Source organism: Notamacropus eugenii, chromosome 6 (genome assembly GCF_028372415.1).
Source record: "Notamacropus eugenii isolate mMacEug1 chromosome 6, mMacEug1.pri_v2, whole genome shotgun sequence".
In the NCBI taxonomy this organism is placed as follows: Eukaryota; Metazoa; Chordata; class Mammalia; order Diprotodontia; family Macropodidae; genus Notamacropus; species Notamacropus eugenii.
The window spans coordinates 296,029,139-296,046,870 of NC_092877.1; the positions used below are offsets into that span (position 1 = coordinate 296,029,139).

General features: G+C 40.1%; 1 protein-coding gene across 1 annotated transcript in view; it reads left to right on the forward strand.

Moving 5' to 3' along the window:
- Positions 1–5,206: 5,206 nt before the first annotated feature.
- Positions 5,207–17,732, forward strand: part of COG3 (component of oligomeric golgi complex 3) — a 73,826-nt gene continuing 61,300 nt past the window's right edge. Inside the window, exons 1-2 of the mRNA XM_072617198.1 lie at positions 5,207–5,526; positions 16,341–16,487. Coding sequence (XP_072473299.1) covers positions 5,356–5,526; positions 16,341–16,487 — 318 coding nt within the window. The 5' untranslated portion in view covers positions 5,207–5,355. The remainder of the gene's footprint in view (positions 5,527–16,340; positions 16,488–17,732) is intronic.

Below are 17,732 nucleotides of genomic sequence, written 5' to 3' on the forward strand. Positions count from 1 at the left end.
GTTTGGTAGAATACTGGGACTGAGATGGGTAGTAAGTAGTTTAGGAGTATTATATGTGTGTTTTTCTTATTCTTATTTTCTTATTTGGTTGAAAGATTAGCTAATATTAATTTCTTGCAAGGCCTTGTTTTAATGTTTCTCTCTTATCCTGTAAGCACATTGTTGTTGCCTAAGTATGAATAAAGTATAAAAAGGAAGGTGTTCTTTTTCTTGATTGTAAGGATAGGATAGATTAAACTAATCAATTAAGTCAGCTCACTCCACTTAAAACAGGAAGATGCTTTGCAATCTGAATGAGGTGTAAATCAGTCTCAGCCAACCAACTAACACTTTAGATTAAAATAGAGAATGCCCTTGGATGAACTGAAGTGACTTTGCTTAGGAAAAGTATTTGGTTAGGCTAAGCAAACTTAGTCATACCCTAGGAATGACTAAAATGACTTAGGGGTCATCTATAAAATATCATACTAATTTAGAAACTGGATAATTCCAGAGTTTAGAGTTTGGCATTTCACCAAAACCCCTATGAAGGGCCCATGGGAGTGGAAGGAGGGAAAGAAAGGTTTCAGCTGTCTCCTTTCTCTCCTCCTTTTGGTCAGAGGAGGACCATGTGAGCTTCACAGTCCATAGAAGATTTTGAATTTTTCCATTTTTCCTCCAGGTACCTCTGGATCAGTTGGCTGCCATGTCTACATTGGGAGCTAAGGACAGATTGGATACAGTTTCAGGACTCTTCAAAGGAGCCTAGCAAAGAAGTTGCAATCTGCCTAAGGGGAACTTCTTGAGCACCTCCTCCCAGTCAAGGAAAGAAAAAGGCTCTGAGCAAATAGGAGCTGTGAGCTACCTCTTTATCACATGTGCTAAGTTTGAGCCCACTCATCCCTGGACTCTGGGCGTACTGGCAGGAGAGTGTGTCACAGATCTTTGGGATAATGTTTTGTGCCAAACTTTTTTTTTTTGTACCATATTGTCTTGACAAAAATATTCTTGTCAGAAAGACTTAGGTGAACTGATGCTGAGTGAAGTGAGCAGTAACAGAACATTGTACACAGTAATAGCAACATTGTGCCATGACCAACTTTGTTAGATTTAGCTCAGGGATCTAAGACAATTCCAAAAGATTCATGATGGAAAATGCTATCCACATCCAGAGAAAGAACTATGAAGTCTGAATGTAGATCGAAGCATACCATTTTCCTTTCTTTCCCCTTTTGTTCTGATTTTTCTTTTTACAATGTGACTAATGTGGAAATTTATTTAATATGATCAAAGATGTATAGCCAATATCAGATTGCATGCTATCTTGGGGAGGAGGAAGGAGATAGAGGGAGGGAGAGAAAAATTTGGAACTCAAAATCTTATAAAGTGAATATTGAAAACTATCTTTGTATGTAATTGGAAAAAATAAAACACCGTTTAGGTGGGAGAAAATATTCCTGTCAAAAAGGTATTTAAGTATGGCTGATTAGATAATAATCTGTCCATGATTTTGAGGGGCAGCACACTGCTGGGAGTTTAATGAGTTATATAAAACTAGAAAGATATCTCCAAGATCCCTCATGGTTACCCTTAGAGCCCCAAGGGCTTGTTGTAGCCTAACTCTGGGGGACTCAGTTTGTCAAAGCAAATGGGAGTTGGGATAACTGAGAGCATTTTCTCTTTCTTTTTTGTTTTTTAATTAATCTTTAGTTTTCAACATTCATTTTTATAAGATTTTGAGTTCTAAATTCCCCCACTTATCTTTTTTTCTCCCTCCCCAAGATAGCATGCAATATGATATAGGCTATACAGGTATGATCGTAGTAAACATATTTCTACAACAGTCACGTTGTGAAAGAAGAATCAGAACAAAAGGGAAAAACCACGAGAAAGAAAAAAACAATAAAAAAGAGAAAATAGCACGCTTCGATCTGTATTCGGACTCCATAGTTCTTTCTCTGGATGTGGATGGCATTTTCCATCATGTGTCTTTTGGAACTTAGATCATCGCATTGCTCAGAAGAGCTAAGTCTAACAAAGTTGGTCATCGCACGATGTTTCTGTTAGCCTGTGTACAATGTTCTGATTCTGCTCGCATCACTCAGCATCAGTTCATGCAAGTCTTTCCAGGTTTTGAGTCAGAGCATTTTTGACACTGGAATGAAGAAATCTGCCTTTTTTGAAAATGAAGAATCATAGAAACATATGAGGATAAAAGGGAACATGTTTCTAAATGCATGTTTGTATTATCCTTCTTTTCTACAGCTGCTAATATCCAGTGGCAGATTTGGTGGATTGGGGCGGGTTATAAAAGGTCAAGTCAGGTCAAGCCTGGCAAGTCAGAAGAGCCAGGATCCATGTCTCCTAACCTCAAAGGTTAACAACACAAAAGACTCAAATTAGATTTCAGGTCTACTTTGCATGGGCATTGCATGTAAGAACAAAAAATGCACAGGGGTAGGAGTGGTGGAGGGGACGAATTTTAAAAGGGTGGAGAGTCTCTTCATCCTCACTGCCAGATGCAGCTGCTGAGCTTGGGAATGGAAGCTGAAACTATTGGGTGCAAAAATTGCTACTTATTCATTTGCCTTTTATTTACACAAAGAGTCCCAAAGGAACTTTATTCCTTTCCCACCCTTTCCCCATCCTTTCAAGTACAGTTTGAGTGAGGGAACTCCCACTTAAGTTCATTTCAAAGAGGATGATTAGGCATTCTGCCTTTATACATATTCTCCTAACATCCCAGTAGGGGAGTTGTATCCCATTAGCATTGTGTTTTACCAGATGTTGAAGATATTTTAAAAGATTTAGCAAAATAGCGTTTAGAGGAAAGCAGATTAAACCCAGATTTAGGCTGGCTTGAAACAAAAAGGATTGTTGTTGGTCCGGATTAGATGGCGATAAATGGTGGCTATTTAAAAAAATATTTAAATGCAACATAGAATTAATATAATTTCAATAACCTTGTATGTCTGTCTTGTTGGTTTGTTTGTGTCATAAATAATTAGTTCTTTAAGCTCACTGACCATGCATGGTACCTTGTACAAAGGAGGCACTTAATACGGTTGTTTAGTGAATGAATAAATAAATGAATATATTCCAGGCAAGCTAGACAAGAAACTGTTCTGTTTTCTACTTCAGCCTCTGTATGTTCCCATAAGCTGTCCCCTATGCCTGCAATATATTTTCTCTGTCCCTCAGAATCCTTATCTTCCTTCTAGGCCTCCACTGCCTGAAGCCTTCCTGTCCCTCCTCAGTTTTTCTTTTAGTATATTCATTTATATGGACAAAAGGAATGGGATAGTGACAGGAGATCTGCGCACATCTTGCCTGAGACATATACTGGCTGAATGACCCTGCATCAGTCTCTAAACCCCTCTGGTTTCTAGACACCTACCTCTCTCATGCTCTAAGTGTCAAAACAGTTGTTGATCTGCATTGGAAGACAAATTCCCTTATTGGTCCCCATCCAGTACATATTTAAGTGAGGCTAGTCCAGAGGAACTTAAGCTCCTTGGGATATTGTTTTTTGATTCTTTGTGATACTTTTAACAAATAGGATTTCTATAGCGCTTTATGGTTTGCAAATCGTTTATCCTCGCAACAACCCTGGGAGAGAGATGGTATTATTATCCCCATTTTACAGAGGAGGAAACTGAGGGTGGGGGCAGTCAAGTGACTTGCCTAGGGTCACTCAGTAAGTGTTTGAGGCAGGATCTGAACTCAGCCTTTGCTGACTCTAGGTCCAGAACTCCAAGCACTTTGTATAGTGTTCTGTACAGAGACAGCACTTAATAAATGCTAGGAATGGCTTCTGTAGGCACCTAATGTATGTTTGTTCAGGGTAGAAGAACTATAGACAGACAAAGCTCTGCTTCAGGGTTAACAATTAGGGTCTTTTGGGAATAAGTCTTAGGACTGGACTGGGTGGTCAAGTTGAATAATTTTATAATATGAAGTTATTTTATAAATATACCCTATATATTTTCAATACATTTATAATTATTCTATGGTATACTGAATATATTAGAAATGTATTTATAATAATATTTTATCACCTAAATATATCATAAATGTATTTACAAGAACATTTTGATATATCAAATATAATAACTGTGTCTGTAATATATAATATATGATGTATTAATTATATAAATGCATTTATATTTCAAGATATATTAAATGTATTGTATGTATTATAATGTATTTATAACAGGCTTTATGAGATATTGACTATATTATAAACATATCTAGAATAATATGATATATATCATAAATGTATTTATAACATGTTATATATGAATCAAACACACACACACATATATATATATTTACAATATTATGACATTGTAAGTAGACATAGCTGGCTGAATGGGGACCGAGCTAGCTGGGGAACTCAGCTCCTCCTCTCTTGCCTCTCCCTCCCTTTCCTTCTCCTTTCCAAAGGAAGGTAAATTTGGATGGTCAAAAGATGCCCAGTTGACTTGGGTTTCACTGGCTACTTTCCTCCTCTCCTCTCTCCTCTCCTCCTCTTCCCTCCCTTCTCCTCCCCTTCTCTGTCTTTTCCTTTCCCCAAACCTTAAACCTACTGCACTCTGAAGCTGGGACGCCAATGGATGTGGTGATACATTAAACGTTTTCTGCAAGTATTTACAACAATGTTGCCATATAGTAAACACGCAGGTATTTGACAATGTGTAATATACAAGTATTTATAACAATGTGACATATTAAGCACATGTCGGTATTTATGACAATACATGAGATGATATGTTAAGCATATTATATATGTATTTATAACAATATATGTTATGCTAGGCTAAGCTCGAACGCTGCTACGAAGGACCGAATCCTTAGCCCCACGGGGGTGGAGCCCTAGGGCCGTGCCGGGGCTCAGGACGCCCCCTGCCGGCGAGATCTCCTAACAGTCTCCGGTGTTAAGTGACTCAAGCAGGTTCCCTCAATAAAGTTATTGACATTGAAGAAAGGGCCGGCAGCTGGGGGTGGGGTTGGGGGGGGTGGGGGTGGGGGTGGGGAGGGGGTGGGGGTGGGGGTGGGGAGGGGGTGGGGGTGGGGGTGGGATTACTTCCGGTTCAGCCGGTCGCTCTCCTTCCTTCCTGTCCAAACGGAAATGCCTGTGCCACGTCCGTGTTTGCCCTCCTCCCTGCCCCGCCCCCTCTCGCTCTAAACGTTTCCGGGTCCAGGGTGTTTCTCCCCGCCCCCAGTCGCTCCGGAGCTGCGCTGGAAGCCCCCGGACTCCCGGAAGTGCCCGTCCCCCAGTGCGTACCCCCGGCTCCTGGGCTCCCCGGCTCCCCGCGGCTGCTGTAGCTGCTGCTGCTCTGGCTGCTCTGGGCCCCGGCGGCGGCGGCGGCGGCGATGGCGGAGGTGCTGCTGCTGCCGGAGGCGGCGGCGGGGGACCGGGACACCCGCGAGAAGCTGGCCCTGTGGGACCGGAGGCCCAACCCGGCGGCGCCTCTCACCGACCGTCAGACGGACTCGGTGCTGGAGCTGAAGGCGGCAGCGGAGAACCTGCCGGTGCCGGCCGAGGTGAGAGCTGACCTCGGTCCGGTGCCTCGGGCGGCAGCCTCGGCCACGCTGGCAGCCCCGGCCCGGCCTTTGTGGGCACCGGAGGCTGGAAGGCTTCGGGGCCGCCTGCCCTGAGGAAGCCCCTCCTTGGTGCAGACCCTTTCCCCTCTCCCTCTCCTCCATGGACCCTCCGACCCGGCCGACCCGGCGCGGGTCTTTGCGTGCCTCCTGCTGCCTTCAATGTCACTTCAGCTCCCAGCCTGCGCCGTCCTACCTGCGCCCGCCCCTCCCGCCCTTAGCACAGACGATGGTCTAGAGGAGCGGGGGCTGGCCGCCCGACCATGCCCCTCACCCTGTAGAGGGCCCCACTTGTCACCTGCCGGTCACCTCTGCCCCACCCCCGCCGCTCTTTGCCAGGGTCTGGTGTTTTGCCTTTGCAGAGTGTTTGCCCCCTGTCCTGACGCTTCTGTACAGACCCTCTCCCCCTGCACTGCTGCAGGAGCCAGCTGGTCGTCTCCTGCCCCTCTTCAGCCCCCCATCCTCCACTGCCCTGCTAAATTCTGTTCCTAAAATACAGCTCTGACTGTCACCCCTTCCATGTCCCTTCCAGGATCCAACATAAAATCTTCTGTTTGGCTTTTAAAGCCCATAATCCGGCCCCTCTCTACCTTTCCGGTCCTTTTGTAACTTACTTCCCTCAGTACAAGATCCAGTGACATTTGAGCCTCTGCAGTGGCTGCCCCCCATTCCTGGAACTTTTGCCCTCCTCATCTCCCCCTCCCACCTTCTTTGACTTCCTTCAAATCTGTTAAAATCTCACTTTCTGCAAGAAGTCTTTTCTAGCCTAATCTCGGTGCCTTTCCTCTAAGGTTATCTCCAGCACGCTGCCTCCCTGTTAGAGAATGGCTACCTGCTGCTGTCTCACATGTCTGTCCTGGTAAAAGAATGACAATAACATTTATACAGTGCTTTAGAAGCAATAAAAGACAGCTAGATGGTATGGTGGAAAGAGAGCCGTGCTTGGATTTAGGAAAACCTGAATTTGGCTTCAGACGATTAACTAGCTGTGTAACCCTGAGCAAGTCATTTAACCTGTTTGCCTCAGTTTCCTCAGCTGTGAAATGGGGAAAATAATAGCATTTTTCTCCTAGTTGTTGTAAAAGATAAATGAAATAATATTTGTAAAGTGCTCAGCACAGTTGACCAAGTTGAATTAATATGATAATTTGCAGATATACAAGTTATGGAGTATAATTGTATAGTGCTGAAAATCATTATCGTATGGTCTGCATCAAGGCAAAGCAAATAAATTTGTTGAATGATAAACCATTAAATAATGTGGATTTTCACTTCAGGGGCTTCACATTATTAATCTCATTGACCGAGCATGTCTTTGTCGTTTATACAAATAAGAAAAAGGAACTGTACATGTAGGGTGAAATTAATTTTTAACCTTACATATGATGATATAAGTAAAAATGCTATTTATAAACAGCATTTGTCACTTTTGATGTCACTCATTTTTTAAAAAAAATTAAAAAAAAATTTTTAAAGGCCATTGGCAAATCAGAATTTGGTAGCTTTGCTTCTTGGAACCTGTCCTCAAATTTTAGTGGCTATGAAAAAAAATCTTCCATCCTTACTTTTTCAGATTCTACCTAGGGAAAGCAGGTAAACATTTGGTTCCTCTGGCCACCTTCCAGTGCCCTGGTAAAAAAGATACCAGCTGTGAAGTATAGCTACTAAGTAAATGATGAAGCAGGAAGGCCCGTCTTTCTCCTTTTGGCTGTCATACCCTGGCATGAACTGGTAGAAAGTTTGAGAAAGTGGCCTGTTACTCCTGCCTCCCCTGTATTTTGTGTCTGATTTTGCCTCTTTGTTCCTGAACCAGGATATAGAAGTAAGCCTTTTTTTTTTTCCCTTACTATCACGTCACAAGAAAGATTGCTGGACTTCGAGAGAGTGGATCTAGCCCTGACCAAATAACCTCACTGAACTGCTTAAACTTGCATAAAGAACCATTTCTGAATCCTAAGAAATATTTGTACTGCCTAACTTACAGGATTGTTGTGGGAGACAAATGAGAGAATGGATATAACAGGGCTTTATGATTTATATACTGTTATATTAAAAATAACTCATTTACGTATGGCAATTTAAAGTTTGCAAAGTGCTTTAAATCGATCATTTGATTAAACGTAGCAAGGGAGGTTTAGAATAAAGTAGACTTTAGCTGTAGGCTTCTACATTCCCAACACTTGGTGGCACAGTATATTTAGAAAGTGCTGTTCTTGAAGTCAGGAAGACCCATTTAACCTCTAAGACCCAGTTTCTTCATCTGTAAAATGGGGATAATAATGTCTTTAGCACCTGTACCTCACAGGGTTCTTTTGAGTCTGCAATGAGATAATGTCTGTGAAGCCCTTTGCAAACTTTGTAAATGTCAGTTATTATTTTAGTACTTATCATTAATTTGAAAATGGTCTCAAGTTAGAGAATTTCCCTTGGTAGAATGAGCTTTGCTGATTGTAAATCTGTAACACTGACACTGAGGATTTGTCATTTTTTTCACATAAGAACCTTTGTGGCGAAAATCTGTTGGTTCCACTCCTTTGGAATTATATTTTGATTCATGTGCTATCTTTAGCATTGATGCTGGAAATAGACTTCTAAATAATTAAATTTTAATTTTTGTTATAAATAACAGGTATATCCCAATAGGCATTATACCATTTAAAAACAGAGTTTTCATAAGATAAAATACTTCCTGCATTGTTTCTGAACTGGGAGGCTGACTGTAGAACAAGTTGCTACCAGTTTGTACATATCATAAAACCTTTTTGTGTTAATTGCTTCCTTCTCTTTTTTTTTTTTAATTGTTTCCTTCTTTAAATGAAGCTATTGTCCTAGAACAGAATTACGTATTCTCTTTAGAATAGAGAAAATCGGTGGTACTGTAGACTGGTTACTTATACCAAAGCCATAATAGGGAAGTCAGTTTTCTTTCTAGTTATTTCATTGTAGAGCTCAATAAAATGTTAAGATAGTACGTGAAACTTCTGAATTTGATTCAAGACTCTTATTAGGTGCCTGTTGTGTTCAAGGAAGGTGCTGTTCTGCGCACCAGGGATACTTGTGGATCTAGGATCTAGACCTAGGATCTAGGATCCCAGAGCAGATCTGTATGATCTTTATTTATGTTTTTCTATGAATTCTCCATGGAGGATCTACCAGGTACACTGGAGACTTTCCTCCAGGTCTTTTAATATTTTGTGGATACAGATGCAGAAGATGGAGTATGTATCTTTTATCTTTCAGTCTTGCTAACCTATTAGTCCATCTTTTGTTTTGGTCACAGATGTCTTTGGTAATCTACTTCTAGATATTAGGGACACAAGGTGAAGCTTACATTGGAGATAAGAGGAAAATAAAGCTTTAACATAAAATGAATATCACTGGGAAGAGAGACAGACAAAATATTCTAAGAAAATTGGGGAATGGAGAGAACACTTTGGGGATGGTGTAAGTTTTAGGTGGGCATGGGAGCACGGAGGGTAAGAAGGAGAAGGAGACTACATAGATGAGTGCCATCTGAGCTAGGCCTTGAAGGAAGAGTAGGATTTCAGCAGGCAGAGACAGTTGTGGAGGGAGTGCATTCCAGGGATAGAAGACAGCCTGTGTAAATGTACAGAAGCTGGAGAGGGCAAGAACAGTTGTAGGGTGTTTGAAGGAAAGTTGTGTTAAAAAAAAAAAAAAAAGGCTGGTAAGATAGTTGGTACCATATTATATAAATGACTTTGAAATGCCAAATCATAAGATTCTGTTTCCTCCTAGAGGCAGTAGAGGCTTTGGTGGCTTTTGAATGACTTGGGTAGACCTGTGCATTAAGAGATTATTTTGGCAGTTGGTGAAGATTGGATTGGAAAGGAAAGTCAGGGCAGGGAGTGGGGGAGTTGGGGGTGGCGGGGTGGAGAAGCAGCAAGGACCGGAACTAGGTGGTTTCTAGTATTAATAGAGAGGAGGACAGATGGAAGAAGTTAGGGAGTAAAATGGACAGGTTTTGGCAATGGACTCTGGAGGAAAGGGGGGTTAAGGGAGCTGGAACATTTTGGGTCTTGATGACTGGGAGGATAGTGATATCAACCATACAAATAGGAAAATGGCAGGAGCAGCAGATTTGTTTTTTCTTTTGAGGAAGATAAAGAGGTCAGTTTGGGTCCTACTGAGTGAAAAGGAAAGACCTGGGTCAGAACATCATAGAAGAGATAGAAATGCAAAGCTGGAGATTTTAATCTCTGTTTATTAATTCCTTACTGTCAAAGATGTAATCTTGAATCCAGCGCAAATTTCTCATGCTACATTTTGAATCATTTGTCCGTGTTATACCAAAGTACATCATTCTTCATATGTTGTTGAAAAATTTATTGAAAGATTTTAATGACATTTTTAATGCTTTGTTTTACATTATTGACTACTTTTTGGATGCTCTTTGGAAGTAGGTTTTTTGGAGGTAATGTGTCACAACCAACCCACTTAATACATAACCTTCCTAGATTCATTATTTAAATGTTAATGAATAATAATAGTCCATATTTGGTGTTCAGGGGTTTTTTGGTATTTAGTATTTCACATTTAGTTCATACAGCTCTTTCTTCAACAATCTGTGAATTAGTTTCTTTTGTCCTTATTTTGTAAATGATGAAGCAGGGCTGGGAAAAGTTAAGTGATTTGCTCAGGCACACAATTAGGAAGTGTTTTAGCCAGGATTTGAGCATGGATCTTTGAACTTGAGTTTGATGCTCTTTCCTTCTAGCCATATCAGTCCCGTTCCCTCAAATCTTAAGTTTTCCTTCACAACCTATCATGAATTTATTGAAACCTTTTTTTAAGGTTACAGTATTAATATTTTTAATTTGTACGAGTTTTTGGCTAATGAATTCACAGTTTTCTAATTCGATATATAAAATTATGTTCTCCTTTATTTGTTCTAAGCTAATGTCTTTCAAGCTTTAATACTGCCCCCTAATTCCAGGATGCAGTGAACAAATGTGTTCACTCTTTCGAGAATATGTATCTGGGAGTTGAAACAGCTCCTTTATTTGAATGCCAGTGGCTTCCTTGAGTGAGTTTTTCTCCCTTCTCTCATCTCTTCATGGATGAAGTTTAGGCTAATGGAATTAGGAGGAAGAGAAGAAATACTGTGTTAAATGTAATTGAGTTGAGTTGAAGGAAGAAGCTTATAGAGTAGTCCCCATAGACTGTGGAAACTTCTGACTGCTGAGTATCTCTTTATACAACCCTGTCTATACCTTTATGATATAAACATTGATTGTATTCCAATTCAGCTTTCATCTTTCTACACTTAAAAAGCCCTGATCATTTTAAACTTTCTTTTATATGGCAGTACCACCATACATTTAATATTTTAGTTTTTTTCCTGACTTCTCTAGCACTGTTATGTTTTTCTTTGAGGTGTGACTGCTAAAATATGAAACATTATCTTCTTTAATTTTCTCTTACCTCATCTATAAAATGAAGAGAGGTAGTAACAGAGTGCTAGTAGTCCAGGTCTCTTCTAGTTTTGGTAGTCTAGGTCTGGTTTTGAGGTGGAAACAACCTGACTTTGTACAAATGGAGGAGAAATGTTTTCTGTTTTGCCTCCAGTAGCATTCCTGATGATACTTTGTTGTGGTCTCTGGAACTGGAGAGGCATATTTAAGGTGATGTCTTCAGGTAACACTTGTGTCAGGGAATAAAATCATGATCCTGGAGGGCTAGAAGGGATTTTTGGAGGTAATTTAAGTTTGATTTGTCCCCTGCCCTCCAAGATAGGTCAGGTAGCTGTAAATTTCATGTATTGTCTTCATATTTAATAAATTTAAGGGAATAGGTAATTTTGGGAAAACTTTATCTTTAGATTTTAATCTGTCAAGGTGCTAGTCTTCAATATAGGCTAGTTTCTGGAGGAATGAATGAACAAATGAATGAAAAGAATCATTTATTAAATGCTTATTAAGCACACGGTGATACAAACACATAACTAAGACAGTCCCAACTTTTTTAGGAGTTCACTTTCTAACGAGGGAGAGAACATGAATAGGAAGTTTCAGCTGCAGGTCAGAGGGAAAGGCCCTGTGGTTCTTAGAGTAAAGTGGCAAAGCAGATGCTAATGTTGCTTATTTAATGACATTTCCACTGATGGCACCATATTTGATTCTGATATCCAACCATTTGACGATGACTTTGGTGGTGAGTTTTCTTTTCTTGGGCTTCAGCAGCTGTGGCTGCTGCAGTCCATGGAGAGGGTATTGTCAGGTTCCTCTTCTCCACAAGGGTTACTGCTTTGGAAGATGGCTGAGGGAAGAGTGGGAAGGGGTAAGAACCCTGGGAACTAAAAAGATGTGGTGTCAAAATCAGATAAAAATGGGGGCCACCAAACCCTGCATAAGGGTCCCTTCAGGCTGCATGTGGACTTAAAAACCCAAAAGTATTTGGGTTTTTATTCATTTTGTTAATAATTTCTCAGTTACATTTCAGTCTGATTAGGGCTCTAGGGAGTCTTGTGGATTGTATGTTTGATACCTGTGAAGTAAAGTATTTCTGGAAGTTAAATAAGGTCTGAACTTGCAGTTATGGAACCTTAGTTCTAATCCTGGCTCTTCAACTTATTGCTTGTGACTTTGGATAAGTCATTGTTCTTTTTGCATCCCAATCTCCTCATTTACAAAATGTAAATTAGTATTAATTATTACAGTTATTAATTGTAAATGAGGAGATTGAGTTTGATGGCCTATAAAGTCCCTTTTGGTTCTAAGAGCAGTGATTCTATGATGCCTATCAAGTTATATGACTAATGCTATGATCCTAAAATGCTGTGTACTGTAGGGTCTGTCACAGAGAGGATTGGATGGCAGGGTACATAAGGCTGCACTATCCCTTAAAAAAATTAACCCCCTTGGAGCTTTGTGAAATATTTAATATTGAAATGAACAACAACTTGATTCAGGTATTATCCTTATTTTGTAGATAAGGAAACTGAGGCTTGGAGATGTTAGGTGGTGTAGTGAATGGAGTGCTGGGCCTATAGTCAGGATGATCTGAGTTCAAATCCAGACTCAGGTATTAATTAACTGACCCTGGGTAAGTCCCTTAAAAAAATCTGTCTGCCTCAGTTTCCTCTCCTGTAGAATGGGAATAATAATAGTACCTACACCCCAGAATTATTTTGAGAATAAAATGAGATAATAATTATAAAGTGCTTAGCATAGTACCTGACTCATAGCAGACACTATATAAATGCTCATTCCCTTTCTTTTCTCTTTCCATGGTCATACAGTTTGTAATCTTGATGGCACTTGAACCCAGCTCTTCTGACTAGAAGAAGTGATTGACAGCATTAAAGGCTTCACTGAGATCAAGAGTGATGATTGACAAAAGGCCATTAAATTTGGCAGTTATTTGGCATCTAAGAGATTATTGGTAACTTTGGAGAGAACGGTTTCTGTTAAAAGATGAGATTAGAAGCTAGACTGTAGGGAGTTAAGAGAATGAAAGGAAAGGAAGTGAAGGCTTATCTGGTAGATAGCCTTGCCTTCTCAAGGACTGTCCACAGAAGGACCTAGACAAATGGGCTGATATACAGTGGGGATGGATGGACCACGTGAAGATTTTTTTGAGGATGTGGAAGAGACATGGGCATGTTTATAGGCACTAAGGAGGCAGCCAGTAGATAAGGATGATATTGAAAATAAATAAGATAGTGGAGATGGCAGAGTGAGGAATCTGCTGGAGAAGATGGGATGGAATAGGATCACGTGCTTGTAGAGGGGTCTGCCTTGGCAAGGAGAAGGGCCACCTCTTCATGGAAGACAGGGAGGAGAGATTAGCAGGGAGGCATCTGGCTGAGGAAGAGAGGAGAGAAGAAGGAGCCTTTTAAGGGCCTCAAATGTGAGGTGAGGTTCTCAACTGAGAGACTGGGGGGATGGTAGGCTTGAGGAAGGATTCAAAGGTTTAGAAGATGGGTAGTGAGCGTCAAGCTTCATGACTATTGACTAGACCCCTAAATCTGCTCACAACTCTTGTGAAAGCATATACTTATCACAAGGGTAATTTGGTGGGAGAGTAGCACCAAATGAGCACAAATTCCCTTTCTTAACCTTCTTGGATTTCAATTTCCTCATCTATAAAATGCAGGAGGTTAAACTAGATGATCATCAAGGTTCATTACTGCTCTTAATCAATGATTCTGTTAGAAAGATAACTTAAAATGAATGCAGACTCTTAGTGGTACTTGTGGGTCATTTTTGTGTACAAAATACAAAATGTGTATCATAAGAAAGAAGTGAAGTGTCACCATTAGCTTCCTATGGTATGGCCCTGTTTTGTTAAACACGTTCAGTAATCAATGCTATGAGATGCTTGCTATTAATGACTATATTTCTGTATCTTTTTTTCCCCCAATTTATTTATTTATTTTTAGTTTTCAACATTTATTTCCACAAAATTTTGAGTTTCAAATTTTCTCCCCATCTCTCCCGTCCCCCCATCCCAAAACACCGTGCATTCTGATTACCCCTTCCCTCAATCTACCCTCCCTTCTATCATATCCCTCCCTTCCCTTATCCCCATCTTCTCTCTTTTCTTGTAGGGCAAGATAGATTTTTCTACCCTATTACCTGTATTTATTTCCCAGTTATATGCAAAAACAATTTGCAACATTTGTTCATTTTCATACCATATTGAGTGTGCATGTTGTTCCCTCCTTAAGCCAAATGTGATGAGAGTAAGCTTCACTTTTTCCCTCTCACCTTCCCCTTTTCCCCTCCATTGAAACAGTTTTTTCTTGCCTCTTTTATGAGAGATAATTTGCCCCATTCCATTTCTTCCTTTTCCCTCCCAATATATTCCTCTCTCACCCCTTAATTTTATTTATTTAGATATCATCCCTTCCTATTCAACTCAGCCTGTGCCCTCTGTCTATATATGTGTGTGTGTGTGTGTGTGTGTGTGTGTGTGTGTGTGTGTGTGTGTGTATAATCCCTCGAGAAAAGTTTCAAGAGTTACAAATATTATCTTTTCAGTTCAGCTTTAGTAAGTCTCTTATGATTTCTCTTTCCTGTTTACCTTTTCATGCTTCTCTTGATTCTTGTGTTTGAAAGTCAGATTTTCTATTCAGCTCTGGTATTTTCAGCAAGAATGCTTGAAAGTCCTCCATTTTCCTGAATAACCATTTTTTTCCCCTGAAGTATTATACTCAGTTTTGTCGCATAGGTGATTCTTGGTTTTAGTCCTAGTTCCTTTGACTTCTGGAATATCATATTCCAAGCTCTTTGATCCCTTAATATAAAAGCTGCCAGATCCTGTGTTGTCCTGATTTTATTTCCACAGTACTCGAATTGTTTCTTTCTGGCTGCTTGCAATATTTTCTCCTTGACCTGGGAACTCTGAAATTTGGCTACAGTATTCCTAAGGTGTTTTTCTTTTCTGATCTCTTTCAGGAGGTGATCAGTGAATTCTTTCAATATTTATTTTACCTCTGGTTCCAGAATATCAGGGCAGTTTTCCTTGATAATTTCATGAAAGATGATGTCTAGGCTCTTTTTTTGATCATGGCTTTCAGGTAGTCCCATAATTTTTAAACTGTCCGTACTAGATCTATTTTCCAGGTCAGTTGTTTTCCCAGTGAGATATTTTACACTCTTCTTCTATTTTTTCATTCTTTTGGTTTTGCTTTGTAGTTTTTTGGTTTCTCATAAAATCATTAGCTTCCATCTGCTTCATTCTAATTTTTAAAGAACTGTTTTCTTCAGTGAGCTTTTGAACCTCCTTTTCCATTTGGCTAATTCTGTTCTTTAAAGCGTTCTTCTCCTCATTGACTTTTTAGGCCTCTTTTGCCCTTTGAGTTAGTCTATTTTTAAAGGTGTTAATTTCTTCAGCATTTTTTTGGGTCTCCTTTAGCAAGCTGTTGACTTGCTTTTTCATGATTTTCTTGCATGGCTCTCATCTCTCTTCCCAATTTTTCCTCTACCTCTCTTACTTGATTTTCAAAATCCTTTTTGAGCTCTTCCATGGCCTGAGACCATTGCATATTTATTTTGGAGGTTTTGGATGCAGAAGCCTTGACTTTTAGGTCTTCCTCTGAAGACCTAAAGTGTTCCTACTCTTCTGAAAGGATGAAAGAAAATACCTGCTCACCAAGAAAGTAACCTTCTATTGTCCTATTCTCTTTCCCTTTTTTGGGGCATTTTCCCAGCCAGTTACTTGATTTTTGAGTTCTTTGTCAAGGGGAGAGTATACTCTGGGGACCTGTGGGTTTTCAGTTCCTCCATGGTGGCACAGTCAAGGGAGAGGAGTTTACTCCTCTCCTGGCCTTGCTCTGGTTCGTGAGCAGGATTCCCTCTCCAGAGCCTCCACCAGCTCCACCAAGCCAGCACTCCTCCTCACCCCAGGGCAACCACTCAGGGCTGAGATCAGCTGCTCAAGGGCTCCAGCAATGGAAGCTGCTGGTGCTGGGGCTAGACCTCTGTGTTCCCTTCTCGTTGACCAAGTGAAAGAGCTTTCTCGCTGAAGCTCTCTTTGGCATTTGTGATTTGAGGAATCTAGGACCCACAGCTGCTGCTGGCGGTGTAGTGCCTTGAAGCCCGCTCCAGTACTGTCCTTGCTGCAGTGCAGCCCAGGCTGGGGCGTGCTGCGCTCTGCACCTGTGCTCCACGCCAGTATATATTTCTGTATCTTAAAAGTAATTTCAGGTGGTAGGGAATTAGTTGGCCAAACTTGTAGTTATATTTAGAGATTCCAGAGGTTATTTAAATATCTTTGTGGTACTTTCTTTACAGCTCCCTATCGAAGACTTGTGTAGTTTGACGTCTCGATCATTGTCCATCTCTCTGACTTCAACGGTGCCAGAATCTACAGAGGATATTCTTTTGAAGGGATTTGCATCTTTAGGCATGGAAGAAGAGAGAATTGAAACTGCACAGCAGGTAACTGGTAGTAGCTTGAATAAACAGTATATTTTAGACATTGTAAGTAATGTCAAATAAAGGGGCTCTGGCTTAAAAAAAAAGCTGTGCTTTGAAATGTTATTTGAAAACACTTAGAGAAAACTCATGGTTTTATGTCAGTAGTATCTAATTTTTTAATGTATAAAAACCCATTATTTCCCAATCATTTTCTAGATAAGTAGAAATATATATTATATTGTCAATAGAACTTTTTTTAGTCTATCTAGTGGTGAATTTATAGCATTTGTTTTATTAAATTTTAATTGATACATTTTTGGATCATTTGCATTGAATTTTAGTTAATGAGACAAAGACTTACTTAAAAAATCATCCCTTATCAGCTAGATAGTGTATTGGATAATGTGCAGGACTTGGCATCAGGAAAAACTGATTTAAATTGTCCTTCAGACCCTTACTGTCTGTATGACCCTGGGGAAACCATGTCATTACCGTGGTCATCATCATCATCATCATCATCATCATCATAACAATCCTGGTATTCATTTATACAGTGCTTGACAAATATTATCTCATTTGATTTTTCACATCAAACATTACAAAGATTAAATGACATGCCCAGAGTCACATAGCCAGTATAGGTCTGATTTCAGGTGTTCTTGACTGGGTTCAGTACTCTTTACCGCATCACTAACCTCCCACAGCTGACCCTTATACCTCAGAGTTCTCATCTGTAAAATGGGTATTACAATAACCCCAGCCTCACAGGGTCATTGTGAGGATCAGATGAGTTAACATGTAAAGCACTTTGCAAACCTTAAAGTGCTAGATATAAATTCCAACCTGAAAGATAATAAGCCAGCCATGTGACAGGTGCTCAGCTAAATGCTACAGATACAAGTAGAACAAGAGAGACGATCTGCTTCTACTGTAATGGGTTACAACAAGTACACATAAAAATCTTTATAACAAATATAAAGTAAATAAACATAATATACCATGTAGTTAACTACAGAGAAGCAAAGCACAGCTATAAAGTGGGAATTTGTTGCCATGTGATCATTTCTTGTCTCTTAGTCTTAGAACCCTTCTTTTTGTTATTACCTTTAAGTTTTGTCTATACGTTTTAGATAACACATTTATTTTTCATATATTTATTGCTCCTAGTTTTCTCTGTTTCAAATATTCTGTTAACACTGAAAGCCTAGAATCATAGGTTCCCAAAAGGGGTGATACCACCCCTGGGGAGGTGCTGGAACTATCCAA